This window comes from Cupressus sempervirens, chromosome 5 (genome assembly GCF_028749045.1).
Source record: "Cupressus sempervirens isolate cs-2001-9-10 chromosome 5, ASM2874904v1, whole genome shotgun sequence".
NCBI lineage: Eukaryota > Viridiplantae > Streptophyta > Pinopsida > Cupressales > Cupressaceae > Cupressus > Cupressus sempervirens.
The window spans coordinates 878396561-878417470 of NC_143122.1; the positions used below are offsets into that span (position 1 = coordinate 878396561).

Below are 20910 nucleotides of genomic sequence, written 5' to 3' on the forward strand. Positions count from 1 at the left end.
CTTAATCGGGTCACATCTAACAGTGTGTCGTATCCTTTAACAGGGCATGCCTTTCACAAAGCATCACTTCAAAAGGGTGAGAAACAAGGTAGCATGTTATTGTGGCTTTTCCCAAATTGGGTTTCCATGTAAATCATTGTGTTATGTGTTGATCTTTTATGTTTGATTTCTGCATGTCGATTTATCAGTAACTTGCTTAGTTGAAAGTATTAGCTTGGATGCATGGTTAGTTTGAATGGGCTCACTATACTGAGTGAAAAAGTTTGAATAGGCAGTTTTCGACCTTGAATAATTGATTCAACCCCCCCCCCCCCCCCCCCCCCCCCCCAGTTATTCTAAAAGCATTTCTAACACATAAAAACAAAAAACCAACAACGATATTAATATTAGATTGAACGGGATAATATTGGAAAGTATGATTTTAAAATACAAATATTATACAAGGCACAATATTGTTCGGCGGGATGATTTTAAAATTTAAAATTTCAATGTTTGTTCCACTTTTGGCAATTTTTGTTACTATCTTTGTCATCCATCTTATCTACCATTTCTCAACTATGTTGTCTATTTCCATACATGTGCTTGCCATGTTATAATATCTTAACATGTATATCAACCATGTAGACACATGTCATTTTTGTGTCAGCCTAGCTTTCATCGAGTTTTTTGGCCTTGCTATCTTATATAAAATAGGTTATAATAGTTTCTAATGTGTTAAAATTCATTTAAATTATATTATTTTTAAGGTTCTATCATCAAAATATAATGATCATGCCAATACTACAACTTCAATTAATCCAAAATGAATGATGTTACATATAAGAATTTCTCCTAAAATATATAATTAATATTTTCATTAATGCGTTCACATCAAATACCTATCAACATATCCCCTTGCACCTTCTTTCATACAAGTGCTATTTTTTTTCTTACTTATAACATTAGAAGGGACTCCAATGTGAAGAATTGTTGTTTTATTATATTTAATGATATTTAGAATAACTTGTCAATAACTTAGATGACTATTTAAGTTACAATAACCACATGCCATTATATAACACTTACTTATGCTTAATTATAATTCATTAAGGTCTAATCTCCATCACATCATAGTCAAAGAAAAATAAAACAAATTTTATTGGCACTGGCTATTCTAAGACAAAATGTACCAAAGATTTAAAAAAAAAGTCAAATACAATTATTTTTCAGATTGACAAAAACACAGCAAAATTTTCTCAAAAAATTTATTGGTTTTGATCACAAAATACAGATCATGAAGATCAAATGTTAAAAATTTCTAACAATTTAATTGTATTTTCTTTTTTTTGAAATTTAGTCAACGGTGCAATTTGTAGGGAGGATAGTCGCATCTAATTTTTTTCACCATACATGTCATTTTTTTGCCTTTCTTCCACACAATTTCATCTAGTTTTCTAGCTTTTGGCATAAGGTGTGCTCCGCCTTTCATAATTTTCTAGCTTTCTTCCACAAATCAATGTTAACTGTACACTTTGGCTCATAATGAATTTGCATTCATTGGCTCACAGGATTTGCAAAGTAATGGAATTTTAAGAGTAATGGCAATAGGATTCGCAGGACAAGGGAAGTGATAGCATTTGCAATGCCAAACAGGGTAGAGAAGGCAATAGGTTAGAACCGCATAAAGATAGAGCATAGAAAAGGAGACATGTCAAGCCCATAGGGAGCAGCAGATGACAAAGAAGGAGAAAGAAAACCCTATTATTATTATTTTATCAAACATTGAGACTATAGGTTGTGATTCTGCAAATTCTCCTTTGCTCTTTTTTTTTCCTAGTGTATTTGTTTATGAATGGTTTGAAACCCAAAAACTACATTCACTTGTTCTCTCAGAACAAAACAAGAACCACGCCTAACATACAACGAACACAAACATAGAGAGATTCTACATTCGGGTTAACAATGTAGAATATTGTGAGGTTAAGAATAGTAGGCCCTACACTGAAAATTTAAGATCAGGACAGGCATCAATGTGGGAACCTAAACTAGTGTTTGAACACTCTCAGGATGACACAATCATCACTCTGCAATCTTCAAATGTGATCACAACCAAGAGCTATCATAGATCGTCAATACATCTTTCCATAAACATAATAGGAAGAGCATCATGATGTAAACACCAAATTCATTTTTGTCAATGAAAAGCAATACCTAGGGACACTTAAATGGAGACAGATCCGAAAGAAGAAAAGACTACTATAGAAGAGGAAACTTATCATGATTTTACCAAGAACAACTAAAAATCTCATAGTAACCAACACAAAGGAACAAGCAAAAGATGTTTCACCAATACAAGAGGGAGCTCAGGAAACTATGACAAGGATTCCTACAAAAAACATGGGGCAGACAAAGGAACTTGTGAGGGGGTTTTTCTACAAGAACCTTACAACCCCTCCTCCTCTCCTTTGCTTTGGTCTTCAGAAACATACGTGAATAACCTTATGGACATGAAAAGAAGGGTAGAGGACTTGGAGGAGAAAGGACAACATAATAGAGAAAGGTTGTAGGAGGTCACAATAACTAGCTAGGAACTTGAAAGAAAAAATAAATGGTTGAAAAAATAGGTTTTAAATCTTCAAGATGACATCGAGAGAGGGCAGGAAGAAATAATGACTATTAGGCTTTGAACGAAGGGAAAGTGACAATAGAAAATAACTTGGAAAAAATAACTAAATTAGACACCACAACAAAAATGGAGGAAGTTCAAGCAACATTAGCAAGCAAGGTGCTAAGAGAAAATGAACTAAAAGAGCAAATAAAAGAAGCCAAATCATGGGCACAAGTGGTCAATGAACCATCCATGAAATAGGAGGAAGTCATTCAAAAACAAGTCAGGAGATAAATCGGAGAGGAGAAGGAAATACAAGAAAAGGATGTAAACATCATTATCGAAGGCTTAAAAGACTACGGGGAATCTGAGAAAATGGAGATATTGATACATGACTTCCTTAGAGACAAACTAAAATGGACGAGTAAAATTTGGCAAGCAAACAAAATTAGGAGAAATATGGGAATGGGGAAAAATAAACATGTGAGAGTTACTTTTAGCAACATAAAAGATAAGATTGCAATCTTGAAGAACAAGGGGCTACTCAAAGACACCCAAATATACTTAGATGAGCATTTAACCATTAACAAGCAAGAAGAAAGGAGGAAGGAGTGGGAGAAAGTAAAATCAACAAGGGCTGCTGACAAATGGGCTTGGATGAAAATTGGTAAAGTACAGATTGCCAACACATCAGAAAATCAAAAATAGGAACTTAGGGGCCCATGAGATTGTCTAAGCATGGTGAGTTGGAATTGTAGAGGATATCCATGGAGAAGAGGACTGGGGTAGGGGCCCATAGCTAAGGGACAAGACATTATTTGTCTCATAGAAACACATGAACATGAGGGATGTAGGATTCCAGATTTTGAAGGGTACAATAAAGTCTTCGTATGGAATGAAGAAACAAAGACAGGTAAAGGTCATGCAGAGATTACTATCTTGATAAAAGATATGTGGAACAAAACCATAAAATTGGAGAAAGAGGACCCAAATAAAAAATTTATATGGCTGAAGATTGAGGATGACAAGGAGATCACATGGCTAGCAACGTGCTATTTTGCATCAAAAATCTCTAAATTCTACAAAAAGAGAAATCTAGACAACAAAGATCTATTTGCAGCTTTAAAGAAAGATGTTCTTTCCTTTAATCAAACTGGTAACACAATCCTTCTAGGAGATTTTAATGCTAGGACAATGAGTAACTAGGCTATTTAGCTGGGCAACGATCTAACAGAGGACAATAATCCCTTGTGGTTGAAAGAAGATGATGACAATATCAGCAAACAAACTTCTCAAGATGAAAAAGGTGGTGTGTCTCACTTTGGGGCTAAAATCTTAGGGCTATGCAGCCTCCACGAGTTAGGTGTCTATAGTGGTATGAAGATGTGGCCAAAATCAAATAAATTTACTTGTAAAACGTATAATGGACAAAGTGTGGTAGACTATATAATATGTTTGCAATCAATCATCACCAAAGTAGTTGATTTCAGAATTAAACAATGTCCTATAGAGCTAAATTTAGACCATATGCCTCTCTATATTAAATACAATATGAAGGTCAAAATACTGAAAAGTGATTAGGTCCTTGATGAAAGCATAAAAGGACATAAAGAGGGCAAGATTCTTATAAACAATGAAAATAAAAAGATATTTTGCATTGCTCTTGAACAACAGATCCAAATGCATCATGACATCACGAATATCAAGGAAAATAGTCATAAGAAAAGTCACATTAGCAATAGTTTTCTAATCCCACTAATTTAGGAAGCACTAAAGTGTTGCAAGAGAACAAGGATAAAGAAGAGCATCTCAAACACTTTTTCGGCTAACCCATGGTATGACGAAGAATGCAAGGCCACAAAAAAGGAAATTTAAAGGGAGAAAGAAAAAACAAAACAATCATAAGAGAATACAAACAACTGATCAAATCCAAAAAAGAAGAATATGTGATTAATTGGAGGGAGGATCCAATCATGTTAGGAAAACACAATCCTAAAGATTTTTAGAGGAAGTTACAACAAGCTAGGAAACAAGTTGAAAATAAAATTATGGATTTTCAATGGTTAGAGTATGCAAGACTCTTTATGAGAGGCCGGAGGACAAAGTTTCACTCCCCACAACCAACAATTCAGAGGAACTATTTTTTGATAAAGACATTACTCTAGGGATAAGGAGATTAGTGAAGGGAAAAGCTTAGGATATTGATGGACTGCAGGCTGAATTTCTAAAGTGGGGGACAGATTTGTTGACTCCACACATTGGAAACATTTTTAATATGGTCACACAAGGATGCTTTCTGATAGAGTAGACCACCAGTGTAGTTATTCCTCTCCATAAGAGCGGGAATGTCAACAATCCTTCCATCTACTACACCATCATGGTGAACCCCCCTACTAAGAAAACTCTATGAGAGTACAATAGAGTGGAGAATGAACAGATGGGCAAAAAAAGAAGGGAAAAGAGCTATGGGATAGGTGGGTTTTAGACCAAAACATTCCATCATTGATCACTGCATTACTTTAAGGTTCCTCATTGAAAAAGTGTGGGATAAATAGGGGGAAGAGACCTTTTACTACTTTGTTGACTTTAAGAAAGCTTTGGACACCATCCCTAGGGATAAGTTATGGAATAGGATGAAAGAATTAGAGGTTCCAATAGAGTATAGAGTTGTTTATAAACTTTACGAATAGATTAAAGCAAAAATCATAACCAAAGTGGGCATGTCAGAATGCTTTGGTAGCGACATAGGGGTCAACCAGGGATGCTCATTATTGCCTACCTTGTTTGGCCTCTATATTGACAGGTTAGAGGAATGGCTAAATAAAGCTAATGGGGAGGGAATTCAACTGGCTGAATATGTGTTCAGATTGCTTTTGTTTGCTAATGACCTCATTCACATTGCTAAAACAACACAAGGGCTGAGGGAACATTTGAAGAACTTAGAAACCTTTTGCACGGAAGTAGGGATGGAGGTCAACACTTCTAAGACCAAGATCATGGTCTTTTCCTTGAGGAAGAGAAAACAACAATGCACTTTCATATTTAATGACAAAGTGTTAGAAATTGTAGAAGAATACAAGTATTTGGGGATAGATTTCCATTATCGAATTAGTTGGGAAACATGCAGATCAAAAATGATACAGGGGGGATGGAAGACATCTTATCTTCTTCAAAACAGGTGTAGGACAATAGAGTTATGAGATTGGAAGACTAAGACAACCCTCTTTGGGTTGCTAGTGATACCAATTATTTTATATGGTAGCGAGGTATGGGGGAGCAGTGTATCAAACCATAAATGGCGACAAATTGAAATAATTCAAAAATATTTCATCACAACTAATCCCAAAATCAAATCCATAGTCCCATGCAATATTTTAGTGGAGGAGGGCATGTTTGTGGTGGAGACCTCGACAATTCTTAGATTGCTGAGCTATCTAATAAAAGTGAGTAAAATGGATGCACATCGCTGGCCTTGTATGGTGGTTGATAGAGAACTGGCTCATCGGAAGAAGACATGGAAGTAACAAAACGATAAATGGTTCAATAAGTGGAACATTGACTACCAAAAATGCTCGAAAAACAATTATGAAATTAAAAAAATGGGTGGCAGGAAAAGTCAGATTTGTCATGTGGGCAAACCAATTAGGTAGAAAAAAAAGCCTATTATGTCAAAGAATTTAATCTCACATGCGAAGATGACAACGAAAATATTTAGGAGCTGAGATCAAAGGAAAGGCACAAATTCCAATCGCTCAATTGAGATCTGGTTCCCACCATTTGAGATGTGAAATTGGTAGATGGAAGGTCCCTAAGGAAGAGTGAGAGGACAAAATTTGTAGATTTTGCAATGAGGATGTGGTGGAAATAGAGTGGCACTATTTGAAGGACTGTACTATATACGAAGACATTCGCAGCCAACACAAAGAAATGTTAAAGTTAAACAACATAAAAAAACCTTTTCGAAAGACCAAGACTCTTCAAGGGGGTCATTTTATTTATGCATATTCACAACAAAAGAGACAAGCCGAAGAAATCACATCAGATTGACTAGAAATTTTATGTGGGTCCCTTAGACTTATGACCTTATAGACGTCATTAAAAATCATTCATTCATTGTACATGCTTTCCTACATGATTCTTCGTTTCTTCCACACAAACCATCTAAAGTGGGGTCATTTATGCTTTCCATCCCCCACAAAGTAAAGTAAACTAAATTATATTATATGATTAAAAATGTACCTGGCGAGGCGCTCCAAAATTCTTTCCGCCCATTGATTACAAAATAGTGAATTACTTTTCTGAATTTTTTCCACGCGGTTTCGTCTGCTTTTGTACCTTTTGGTAGAAGGCGGGCTCCACCTTACATAATTTTCTGCAAATCACTGTTTCTACGTGCTTTCCTACCTTATTCTCCATTTCTTCCACGCAAACCTTTGATTTTTATAGGGTCATTTCTTCTTTCTATCACCGACAAAGAAAAGTACAATATTTTTTTGAAATCTATCTGTGTGGCACTCCAAGCGCATTTAGAATAAAATAGTGAAATATACTTTTGAAGTGGTTCGACTATTTAGCAATTTTTCCGAACATTTTCCACGCGGTTTCAAGGGGCGGCCACTCAAATTTATACAGCTTTATTTTTTCGCCTTTCTTCTGCTGGAAATCACTGTCACCGTATGTGTTTTTATCTCCACCAGGAATGCCCTTTCCTCTGCTACAAATGCGGAGTGTTTAACGCCCACCACAAGAAGCCTTCCTCCTTTCATCCTGCTTTGATTGATTTCCTTTCACTGTTTCTTATTCTCAGTTCAATCTGCTTTCATGGCTTCTTCTTCTTCTTCTTCTTCTGCCCTTGCTGATCAGCCAGAGCCAGAATCTCAAGGAATCGCTTCAAGGTGTCCATCCTGCCTTGGTTGGGTTTCTTCCTTTATCCCTTGTTTCCCTCTTCAATCCAATTCAAGGGAGTCCACTTCTACCGTGGATCCTTGCATACCAGATAATGAAGCATCTACTTCTACCTTGGCTCTCATGCCAGATAATGAGGCAACCACTATGGCATCATCTTCTTCTTCTTCTTCTGCCCCTGCTGATCAGCCAGATCCAGAATCTCAAGGAATCGCTTCAAGGTGTCCATCCTGCCTTGGTTGGGTTTCTTCCTTTATCCCTTGTTTCCCTCTTCAATCCAATTCAAGGGAGTCCACTTCTACCGTGGATCCTTGCATACCAGATAATGAAGCATCTACTTCTACCTTGGCTCTCATGCCAGATAATGAGGCAACCACTATGGCATCATCTTCTTCTTCTTCTTCTGCCCCTGCTGATCAGCCAGATCCAGAATCTCAAGGAATCGCTTCAAGGGCGCCTATTTCTACCACAGATAATGAGGCATCTACTTCTACTTCTACTTCTTCTACCGCTTTTCATGGAATCGCACCACCTCCCTCCACTTCTGCCTCAAAACGCACCCAAAAACCGCTCTACGACGTCTTCATCAACCATCGCGGACCAGACGTCAAACACACCTTGGCTAGCGTTCTTTACGGCATCTTGACTGGTATGTCTATCTCTGTTTTTCTGGATTCAGAGGAGTTGGAATATGGTGATCTCTTGTCCGGAACTATACAAACGGCAATGGCCGGTGCTTTGCTTCACATTGTTATTTTCTCAAAAGGGTATGCAGAGTCACCCTGGTGTCTGGCAGAGCTGGTATTCATGCTTAAAACTGGTGCCACAGTTATTCCTATTTTCTACCATGTAGACCCCACTGACCTCAGATGGGTAGATCAAGGAAAAGGGATGTATGTCCAGGCATTTAAGGAGCATCAGCGGAAGGGTAGATACAGATCACAACAACTTCAGGAGTGGATGAGCGCACTCCACGAAGTCTCATTTTATAATGGGCAAATCATTCAAACTAAAGAGTAAGCACCACGCCTTTGACTTCTCTATCTTAAAAATAGTCTATGTTTTTTTATTTTGGCATCATCACGTCATAGTATTAAGAGTTTTAAAATGCTTTTACGTTCTCAGGGATGAGATGAGGCTGCAGAAGAATATCGTGAGACGTGTTTTACAAGAAATTAATGATAAAGTGCCATTAGTGGTTGCAAATCATCCAGTTGGCCTGGAAGAAATAGTTCAAGACTTTAAGGAAAATACACTCAAATCTGTCGAAGGTGATCAGAATGCACAAATCGTGGGAATTTGGGGCATGGGTGGCTCTGGCAAAACCACCCTTGCAAAAGAGTTGTATAATCAAATATCTTCTTCAATGGACAGGTCCAGTTTTGTGTTCCATGTTCGAGATGCTGCAACCAAAGGTCTGTTGCATGATAAGCAGAAAAAACTTCTTAAAGATCTTGGCATACAAAACTTGGAATTTGATAATATTGAGGAAGGTATGAGATATCTTTCAAGATATTTGAGATATAAGAGATTACTAATTGTTCTTGATGATGTGGATAATGTCGAACAACTGAATATTCTGTTGCAAACAAAAGACATCTTTGAAGAAGGTAGTCTCATAATTGTTACCACAAGGTATAAGGATGTTCTTAAATCATGGGGGATCTCTTCCATATACAATATGAGACAGTTAGATCCATTCTATGCAAAGGAACTTTTTTGCTGGCATGCCTTTTTAAGATCCAGTCCATATGATGGATTTGAGGAACTTGTGGAAAAGTTCTTAGAAGTATGTAAAGGATTACCTCTGTCGTTGAAGGTATTTGGAGCACAATTACATGGTGAGTTTCGCAAAGAGTATTGGGAGTCACAATTACATAAGATCTCAAAAATATTGTCTGAAGATATCAAGAAAATACTCAAAATAAGTTACGACTCTCTTAATAAAGAAGAAAAAGAGATGTTCCTTGACACAGCTTGTTTCTTCATTAGACAAGAGTATGCAATGGCGATTGAGATATGGGAAGGAATGGGATTCAGTGCTCTACCAAACTGGGAAATGCTCTTGAATAGGTGTTTGGTTGAACTTGACAGTGATAATTTTATAATAATGCATGATCATTTAAGGGATTTGGGAAGAGACATTGCAAATAAACAATCTCCTTGTCGACTTTGGTTTCCTCAACAAATTATTGATATTCAAAAACAGGTTCAGGTAAAACCATTTTTGTTTAATTCCCTCACTAAATAAAAGTGAAATAATTTTTTCATTTTCTATATCCCTATTTAACTATGTTGCATGGTGGGCGTACCCATTCTCTTGGGACAATTACCCACATACCTATTCAATGGAGAGCATCATAGCTAAAGACTTTGATTAAGATTTCTGATTTTTGTTTCCATTGTTATATGATTTATGATCTTCTTGCTCATGTTTTTAGTTTGTCTTTTCTATTATGCATCTAAATTAAAAAAGAATACTACAAAAAAATTGGCATACCCTAGTACCTCTATCTTCTATTTTAAGAGATAATCTTATGAGTACCCATACCCTAAGTGTCCAAATACCCATGTAAAGTCATAGTTGCTTCATAATTTACTCTAGCTAAGCATGTATTGGAGCAACCAAAAATTCACTAAATTATGCTTTTTCCTTTACAGATATCGATTAACTTTCAAGGAATAATTGCGACTTCAAATCAAATTGAATGGGATTATCAAAAGGTTTATTTCCCTACATTTTTTCTTGATTTCCTTCATATATAGATATATTATGAATGCTTTGATTTATTTTTCTTCAGGAATCTCAATACATGACTGAAAAAATTGAGGAGATTGAGGAGTTTCACGTTTGGTGCTCACAAGGAAAACTCATGGTTAAGACAAGCGGAGAAATTTGGTCACTTCCACCCTCTCTAATTGGTCTGAAATATTTAGCAATTAGTGGAGATTATTTTAACCAAGTAATGGGTGATATATCAAGAGACGTGATTTGGCTACGCTGGTTCCAAATTGGCCAACCAAATGTTCCGTCAGAGTTTTCAATGAAAAATTTGAGGGTTCTAGAAATTTTTGAAAGTAGTAAAATCAATAAAAGGGAACATCACTTTAAAGAGTTGTGGAGAAGCGAGGTAAGTAAATACATGTGAAAAAAATACTTGTTTATAAATGTAAATATACCTGTTTTAAATGCATATAGAATAGAGGTTTTTTAGAGATGATTGTTTTTTTTAGAACATACTCAATAGTGAGGGTGTCTGAATAGTTGTGCTAACACTTGTTTATTTAATGTCTAATACTTTATTAATATTGTACATCAATATACTAGTTTTGGCTATTTCTAAGTTGTCTTGAAGATCTTGACAAAAAACACATTGACATGGCATTATATTAGACAATGTGACTTGAAACTTTAATTATAAGAAAAGTACTTAAGCTGTCCAAAATATGTAATTACAATTGTCTAATATTTCTTTAATTGCAATTAAAAACATGTAGTCTAATAAAACATTAAGAAATGTCACCAATTATATGTTACCATTGTCAAACATAAGAAAAACCCACACGTTGCTAACTTGAATTAATATATACTAAAAATTAGATATTGTTTTTCCCCAAATCCTTCAGCAACTATTAACATGATAAATGTCTATTTTTCTCATGTAATAAAAAATAGAAAAATACATCACTTTAAAATTCAATAAACAATCAAAGATAACTATTATTCAAATATACACTTATTGTCCAAACAAACTATCCCCCCTACAACCTATATAGTTGACCAATTTTCAAAAAATCGAAAATATCATAGATTTTTCAGAAAATTTCAGCATTTGATCTTCATGATCTGTTTTGTAGTTGAAAACAACAAAAAATTTGAAAAAAAATCACTACATTTTCATGAATTTGGGAAAAAACAAAAGGTTGACTTTGTTTTGTCTTTAGTACATTTTATCTGAAATTAAGTGTCCCTACGAAAAGTTTATGATATTTAGATGCAAGTTGCGCCTAAAGAGAGAAGAGAATGTTATAATTTCACATGTAACCAGACTATAAGATATGTAAATATAGCTACTTGTTTTAAATATATAGTTCGATCCTTTTATAATTGATTTATGATGTACTTGAAAATTCGAATTTGCAGCAAGCACCTCTGCAGTTAAGACAATTGCTCATTTCGAGTTGCAAAAAATTTCAAGGTTTTCCAAAGTCGATAGGACAACTCAAATATTTGAAAAAGATTGTAATCATTGCGGCCGTCAACGTGAGGAGTTTGCCAGACGAATTTTGCCTTCTTCAATCGCTGGAACACCTGGCGTTACGAGGTTGTATCTGGCTACCATCACTACCGAACAGTTTCGGTGATCTGAGGGAACTGCGGCATTTAGATTTGTCCCATTGCGGGAAGTTGAACAGGTTGCCGGATTCCTTTAAAAATCTGAAGCTCCTGAAATATCTCAATTTAGAAAGCTGTAGTAAACTCACATTCAGGTCAGGGGACTTAAACTGTCTAGAAAATATAACAAAGCTTGAGTGTTTGAAGCTTAATGCGTGCTTCCAGTTGGAAGAGTTGCCTCGTCACATCACAAACCAGGCATCGTTGAGACAGCTGGATTTCTGGATAACCAGAATAAGGGAGCTGCCAGAGAACATTGGTCAACTCACCAGGCTGAGAGCGTTGGACATATCACATGTGCCGTTGACAAGCTTGCCGACCTCTCTTGGTGATCTGTCTTCTCTGACGACGCTTGCATTTAAATACTGTGATAAGCTGGAACGTCTACCTGACTCTATTGGGAGTCTGTCTTCCTTGACGTGGCTTTCAATTATTGGTTGTCGTGAGCTGAAATCTCTCCCTGAGTCTCTTGGAGGTTTGTCTTCCTTGATATCTCTTTTAATCAAAGACTGTCCTAAGCTGGAACGTGAAGGGGTGAAATCTCTACCAAAATCAATCACGCAACTGAATCATCTTAAAAGGCTGGATTTAGGGAGTATTCCAATCAATGAATTAGATTTTGGCGGATCAAGCAACCTGAAGAGCATATCTCTAGAAAAGGGTATACAAGTGTGCAGGATTTCTTTATCAGAAGCCTCCTGTCCCCACCTGGAGAGTCTTCAGGTTTCCGATAATGATTATTTAATGGAGATCGAAGCACTGCCAAGGACACTCAAGACAATAGGATTGAGAAACTGTGAAGCGCTGAAGAACATTCCGAATTTTGCAGGATTGACTTCTCTCACAACATTTCGTCTTGAAGGTTGCTACGGAATTGAGAAAATCCAAGGGCTGGAAAATTGCACAGGAATGGAAGAATTGTTTGCTGAGACGCGGTGGGAGGTGCCGGGAATAGAAAGCTTGGAACGCATGCAGAAATTGAAGGAGGTAGTACTCAAAGCAAACAAGGGAACAGTTATTGAACGTTGTATCCAAAGAATACAGGTAATAATAGTTTGTAGCAGTAAGAATTTATAACTTTTTTCATCTGATGAATGCGCATTGCCTGACTGTTGTCAGAACAATATGCAGAAATGGCCAAAAAAAGAGATGATGATATGTGGATTGGCAGTCCCTGATGCGGTATCACTTGTAGAAGACATCTTACTCTCTCGGAACCTGCTGATCGTTGAGTGCGTCTCCAACCAGAATATGCAGTTTAAGCCTGCGCCAAAATCGGTGTTGTCGAAGTTGGGTATCTCAGATGGTGATGCCATTTTGTTCTGTTTTGTTGTAAATTGTGTTTCTTCACAAATGACGGTATGGATGACACTAGGTGGGTACGCAATAGATTCTGTAAAGGTCAGAAAGGGCAGATGGGCAGTGGTACGTGTCGTCACACTCTATGGCGGAGAAAAAGTGGGGTCGTATTCCGTAAAACCGGAATTCTACCCATATGACGGAGAAGGAGAAGTGGAGAAGGATTTGGTTGTGAAAGGGGCAGAGCAAACAGCAATGGAGGCACTTCGCAGCTCATTGCCCATTTTCTTATAATAGGAATCTTCATTACTAAAAGAAACTTTAAAATTATCATATAGCATTTTCTTTGCGAATTGCATTTCAATATGAATTTTACTAGCAGTTGCAGATAGCAGCGATTTGGGTAATTGAATGAAAGTAAAAGAAGATGTTTTATGTTTTTATGTAGAGAAGAGGTAATTGAATGCAAGTAAAAGAAGATAGTTTTATGTTTCTATGTAGAGGGAGAAGTAGGAATGTATTCTTAAATGATAACTGTAGTAATGTATATCTGATATTAGATGCTGAGTTGTGTGAAAATAAATTATTGTGATCACTGATTATTAATCTCTTTTCTTGAAATGTTATTTAACTGTCGAAAACTAATTCACAGCCAAATATTGAATAACAACACAATTGCTATTTTACAAAAATAAATGTGAGTAAATTTGAACATGATGACACAATATTTTTGGACAAAATTGTCCCTGGGAAAATCTCTAAGAGAAAATCATTTATGTAGAGTGTTACAAAAGAATTTGTTGCCTCTTACTCATAGAACTTCAACAAACTCCTAATATATCCCGCTGATATCCCCCACAGCTATCCCAACACTACCACTACACCCTTGCTCATAGTGCAAATACATTTGCTATCATTGAAAATACATTTGCTTTCACTGCAAATGATTTCGTCACAACCTGATACTTCCCAAATGCCCCCCAGCCCCCCTTTTATACTACCCTCGCTAAAAAATCAATGGCTGAGATAAAAGGACTTATAATGACCAAAATCGAATTAGTTGCAAGCAACTAATAATTAACAAATATTCATTAACCTAAGTTTCTTGGGTAAATAAACAAGCGTTAATCAGGGCAAGTGGAATAACTTTTCCGCTACAAAAACTAACACTCCCTCTTAGCGAGGAAGTTACTTTGCATGACACCCAACTTATCTTTGAAGAAGATAAATTTTGCCTTCCCCAATGGCTTCGTTAGAATGTCTGCTACTTGCTCCTCTGTAGAAATGTACTATAGTTGAACAATCCCTCTCTATACACAATCTCTGATGAAGTGATATCTAATGTCTATGTGTTTAGACTTATCATGAAACACTAAATTCTTAGATAACTTGATGCAACTCTGGTTGTCACAGTGTATCATAGTAGTCTCAACTCTTTGATTAAACAAGGCTACTAAAAACTTCCTAAGCCATATAGCTTTAGATGTCGCCACACTATCTGCTATGTATTTTGCTTCTGTTGTACTCAAAGCCATGAACTTCTACTTCCTATTGAACCATGAGACAAATCTTGATCCCAAATTGAAACAACACTCTAAAGTGCTTTTTTTGTCCATTGTATTTCTTGCCCAGTCTGCATCAGTATAGTCCATCAACCTGATAGCTTCACTTTGAACATATCTAATCTCATACTCAATTGTACCACACAAGTAATGCAACACACACTTTGCCATGGTCCAATGCATTCTCTTTGGCTCAACCATGATTTGACTAAGAAAGTTGACTACAAAAGCTATGGATGGCTTGGTGTTGACCAAATACATAAGAAAACTAATCAATTGTCTGTATACGGTGGGATCTGCATCTTTTCTTTTGAAGTAATTGCCTTCTTCCAATTTGTGATTGCACACTAAGAAAGTGTCCCACTCTAAACCCTTCTATCCAAATGATTCCATGTGTTTGGGATGCTTGGATGCTAGCTTAGAGCTCCCTATCCATGAAGTGTAAGAGAATATATTTCAAGCATAAGAAGGCTCCTAGTTGAGCCTTAGAAATGCACTTCTTGTTAGTAAACCATGCAATGGGAGGTTCCGAAGATGAGATGCAAGAATGCAAATGTCCACAAGGAAGTTCCTCAAGGATGTAATGCAAGTATAAAGACTAAGCTACATGGATATGCAAAATGCAGCTATTCTAAGCAATCATGAGAGTGTTACAATCCAGTGATTATGCTATGTGATTTAAGCTATTGCAAAGAAACTACATTAACATGCAACTATGCTAAAATGCCATGGATGAGAGAATGTAGACAAGAAATAGAAGTTCTCCACAAGCAAGAAGTCTTCAATCTTGTAGTATAATGGTAGCAAAGGAGTGGATGTAAGAATAAGACAAGAAGCAAGAAGGTCTTCAAATCCTGTGCAACATAATATTAGCCAAAGTGAGATCTTTTCCCTCTTGGAATGCCTCCTATTTATAGATTTTTTTCAAAGAGTTTGGGGTAGAGTTTAGGATTTACCATGGTGAAATTTAGATGAATTAAAAATCATTTTGTATGAGACACTTTGAATGGAATATTCATAGTGGGGAATCCATTAAATTTTATAATTCAAAGTGGTGATCCCACTTTGAATAAAATAGTCATAACTTGGAGATCCCATTATGACTATTCAAAATATCAAATTCATAGTGGAGAGTCCATTAGATTTTATTGTAGTGGAGATCCCATTATGATTATTTAGAATATCAAATTCATAGTGGAGAGCCCATTAGAGTTTTATAATCCAAAGTGGGAATCCCACTTTGAATAAAATAGTCATAGTGGAGATCCCATTAGGGATTTTATAATTCAAAGTGGGGATCCCACTTTGAATAAAATAGTTATAGTGGAGATCCCATTAGGGATTTTATAATTCAAAGTGAGGATCCCACTTTGAATAAAATAGTCATAGTAGAGATCCCATTAGGGATTTTATAATTCAAAGTAGTGATCCCACTATGAATAAAAAATGATATCCTAGATCCCACTATGAATATAATATTCATTTATGGATAGAGGGCCCCTTATCAATATAAATTTGATTTCAAGGACAATGACTCATTTCCTTTTATTCAAAAATTAATATTCATGTGTCATTTGTAAATGGGTTCAATTTAATTGATTTGTTTGATTTTTTTGAACCTATTCCTTAGAATGTAATTCTGCATTTAGAGATGTGACCAATTTTGCATTATTACATTTGCTCCTATTTGACTAATGTGTGATTGATCTAGGAACACATTAGATCAAAGAAAACATAAGCCAAGTAAGTAGCAATATATATATATATATATATATATATATATATATATATTCTAAAAAATGGAATGTAGAAAGAGACAACACATCCTGAATGTACAGCCTAATAGTGGTAGTACTAATTATTAGGAGAAAGATGACGTCAGAATTCAAGAAGAATGCTAACACCTAGCAATGCAGATAGACCAAGAGAAAATGAAAAGATCAAGCATAAGCTCCAAGAAAATAGGTAGCTGTAGCAAGTGATTATAGAGTATTTCTGCCCCCTCAGGATCGAGATCAAAATGAGATAAGGGGATGTAGAAACAAGCTAGATATGAGTTAATCGAGATATAACAATGTCTAGGATGACAAATAGATGATTAGAACCAAAGAGTGACCATAGGGAAATGATAAAATGCCCCAGTTTGACCAGAGTTGACCATGAAGGATAAATCATATAAATTAGGTCAAATCAAGTAGAAAGATGATTTTAGACATGAAAAGGTGAATTTGAGTAGATATGAAGCATGAAAATGAAACATGAAGAAATGAAGATGCCCCTAGTGATAATTCGAAGATGAGACCAAAGAAGATCAACCAATTGCTCAGAAGAAGGTAGAATTTTAAAATGTGATTTTGACTATGAAGATGAACTCAGATTTAGATTTCAATCCCAAAAATGGATCTAGGACGTCAAAATTAGCCAAGGGTCAAAAGGTTATATAGATGTGATGATAGGATAACAAAGAGACGAATTGGAAGATCAAGAAGATGAAAATACATGATCAAGAAGAAAGCAAGAAAGATATGAAAGCAGTTAGCCGATATGTCCACAAAAAAGATGAAGAGAGAGCTCTCCCCATATGCAAGAATGCAAGACTAAGCTAGAAAATGAACCTAAAATGCAAGCTAATATGCAAAGTGGTTTACCAACAAGAAACACATAACATTTAGACTCTAATTTCATCATTGAGTGTTTATTAGGGACATCAGGAGATCATACAACCATCACTAGTATAACTATGAGGATATGAATATGATCGATATCATATAGGTATGTGGAAATCCAATCTAAGCATCAAAAACATGTAAATCAGGAAGACTATGCGATTAGATTTCCTAAGTTTAGTATAACAAGATTACACCTGTATCAAGGCATAAGCACCAGGATAACCCCCGAGTGCTATCTTGCAAAAATAGTCAAGGATAAAATGTTTGTAAGTCGAAGTGCCCAATAGGACAAGCTTGAATGATCAAAAAAACCTTTAGACAAACAAAATATACCCACAAGCATAAATCAAGAAAACATGCCCCATCCCCCCAGTCTTCTAGTCAATGACATTCTCAAAAGACTACTAGGGAGGGAACATATAACAAAGAAATCAACATAGACAACACACAAAGAAAATAAATATTATCATAATTCAGTCCTTTAAGTGTTTAAGTGCATGTGTGTAAGTCACTTGGCCATTCCTTTAAGACTTGGTTCTAATAGTGAGAAATATCGTGACATCAGAGACCATAGGTAAACTATTTGAAAAGTGTTCAGAGACACTTGATATCAAGTTAGGGGATAGTGTTGAGAAAAATTGTTTTGTGAGTTGCCAAAGAAACCCTAATGCACAAGGAAACCTTAAATAGGCTAAGTAGTGGTTTCCCTGAGATGAGGACAAGAAACAATCCCTAGCTGGGAAATGTATAGTGAAATGGGTGATTGAGACTGATAGACATAGGTGCAAGGGTCTCAAGTAGCCTATGTTTCCAAGTTTTCACCACTTGGCAGATTTTTTGAGGACTTTTTTCTGATTTTTAGGATTTTTTTTCAGCATCATATATATTTTTTGGATTTTTTAGAATGATTTAGAGATTACTAATTCTCAAGCAAGATCACATCATTTTCTCCCAATGTCTAGCAAGGTGTAGGACATGATGGAGCAGAAAGGCAGTGGATAAGCATAGATGGATAAGAAAGGAGTATGAAGCAAGTGAAAGTTATCCTCAAGGACTTGTCTCCTCAAGACTATCCAAGCTAGGGAAAGAGGTGAAATAGTCCGATGAAGTATGTTTTGGATAAGCAATGGAAGTAATTAGCAAGATAGCATGTAGGATAAGCAGTGAAGCCAACAAGTGAGATATCATGAAGCGTGTAGTTCAAAAGAGTAGCCATGTCAAGAGACCTATGAGAACCATGTTTTATTTATTGTGATCAAGACCAAGGGGGTCAACTAGATAGGATAGCGATGTGATAGAGCAATAAGAATAAAGCTTAAGATGGAGGCTATGAGTGAATGAGAAAGCACAATAGAGAATCTTGTGGATAAGATAGCAAATATGGAAAGATAGCTCAACATTGTCAAGATCAAAGAGAGAAGAGGGGATAGATGGATGATGGAAGAATTACGCATGATGCCTGTTTACCAGGTTTTCATCATGGTACTTATCAGGTGCCACAAGAAGTAGTTTTCACCATAAGATGAATTTTATTTCTCTTTACTTTTGCTACCAAGGTGTGACAAGAAGTGGTTTTCACCAAGGCACATTTTCATTTTTTTCATTTTCTATTTTTTTTGGAATCTTTAGAAATAGTTCAATCTTTTTTGAATGTAGATAGTGCTCCTATAGGAAAGATAAGTCACGATAAGCCAAGACCCTAGAAAGGTATGCTCAAAGATGTTGATAGGGTGATGAAAGAGAAATGGTAGTAGAAAGAGTATATGGAGGATAAGAGTTCATGTATAGAAAGTAATTGTAAGCTTTAGAGGATTTCATGAGGGTAGCTGAAATATTGGACAAGATCAACATTAACACATGCCTTGAAGGATGTTGGAATGATGGAGGAATCATGGATGAAATAGCTTGAGGTTTAGATGTATGGGCTAGTAGGAGAATTTGAGAAGAAGATGGAATGGAAGCCTTTGGAAGCTTTTGAGGAAGATGTTTAAAAGAAAATGGAGTGGAAGCCTTTAGAAGCTTGAATGTCAATTTTGAAGTATTTTCAATATTCAAGTCTTTCAAAAGAGACTTGGGAATCCATATAGCTTTAGAGTTTTCTTGTTCTTTGGATGCTTGAGAGTGCATTTCTTCAATGATAGATGTAGGAACCCATATTTTCTTTGATTTATCTCTCTTGATAGTGGACTTTTGTGATCTCTTTCGCGCATTTTCCTTCTTAGCATTCACATGTCATTTAGATGGGACATAGTGATCTTCATTTTTTAATGGATTCTTATGTTTGTTCTCACTTCCAAAGGACTTGGGATTTGTGGATGAACAAGGCTGATATGATAGGTTTAGATAGATATATGGGTGAAAAGGCATCAAGGACGAGTGTCTTTGTTGATCTTGAGGTATGATGGGAGAGCTAGGAGTGGAAAACATAGGAGATTAAGGAATATAAGGTCCCAAATATAGATGGAAGGTTTGAAGGCTTTAGCTTTGATGGATGAGGACCAAGGATAGACTTAGGAGATGCAAATGGATAGTGGAAAGGGATATCAAAATCTTTAGTGTGAGCAACATGGTCAAAGCCATCAATAGACTCATGAGTATCTTTGATAGGAACAACATTTTTAATAGGACCACTTGTAGCTTGAGCACAATTTTGAAGTGGATATGGAGAAGTAAAACATGAGGCGATGCTTTGATCTTGACAAGTAGCTTTGGATAGCATAGGAAGATAACTTTTCTCATAATTTTCAGTAAGCTCAAGGAAGATATTGGAAGTGGTTTATTCATTACACTTAGGAGGTGGATAAGATATAGGATATGGAGGGGAAAAATCTTGAAAGAGATGAAAGGGTGCTTGATCTTGATCTTTCTTGAAATTTATGGCTTTTTCTTTTTGAGAGTCCTATTGACATGGAGCCACTTCTGAGGACAAGGGAGAATGAAAAGTGAGTGGAGTAGTAGGCATAGAATTTTATGAAGGTTGAGGATTTTCAGCTATAGTAGCATGGATAAGGTCTGCAGCCAAGTGAAGGTTAGCTCGAGTTTCTTTTAGAGGGAGCCTTTGAGGGTATACATAGTCAATGTGGGTGCCAAAAATGTACACTAAGAAAGTGTCCCACTCTAAACCCTTCTATCCAAACAATTCCATGTATTCGGAATGCTTGGATAATGACTTAGAGCTCCCTATCCACGGAGTGCAAGAGAGTATATTTCAAGCATAAGAAAACTCTCATCTAAGCCTTAAAAATACACTTTTTTCTAGTAAACCATGCAATAGGAGGTTCGAAAGATGAGATGCAAGAATGCAAATGTACACAAGGAAATTTTTCAAGGATGCAATGCAAGTATGAAGACTAAGCTACATGGATATGCAAAATGCAACTATTCTAAGCAATGAGGAGAGTGTTACAATCCAACTATTATGCTATGTGAGTTAAGTTATTGCAAAGAAACTACATAACATGCAATTATGCTAAAATGCTATATGCTAAAATA

The 20910-nt window shown here is 36.1% G+C and overlaps 1 protein-coding gene across 2 annotated transcripts; it reads left to right on the forward strand.

Moving 5' to 3' along the window:
• The first annotated feature begins 7184 nt into the window (after positions 1-7184).
• LOC149558737 (uncharacterized) lies at positions 7185-13681 on the forward strand. 2 transcript variants are annotated; one of them, XM_089832829.1, is made up of 7 exons: positions 7261-8141; positions 8259-8508; positions 8618-9707; positions 10154-10216; positions 10294-10623; positions 11637-12932; positions 13020-13681. In XM_089832829.1, exons 1-7 carry the CDS (start codon positions 7409-7411, stop codon positions 13479-13481), a joined length of 4224 nt encoding a protein of 1407 aa, XP_089688955.1. In that variant the 5' UTR covers positions 7261-7408; the 3' UTR covers positions 13482-13681. The 2 variants fall into 2 exon arrangements, with proteins under 2 accessions (XP_089688954.1, XP_089688955.1); XM_089832828.1 differs by having other exon boundaries at positions 7185-8508.
• The last annotated feature ends 7229 nt before the right edge of the window (positions 13682-20910 follow it).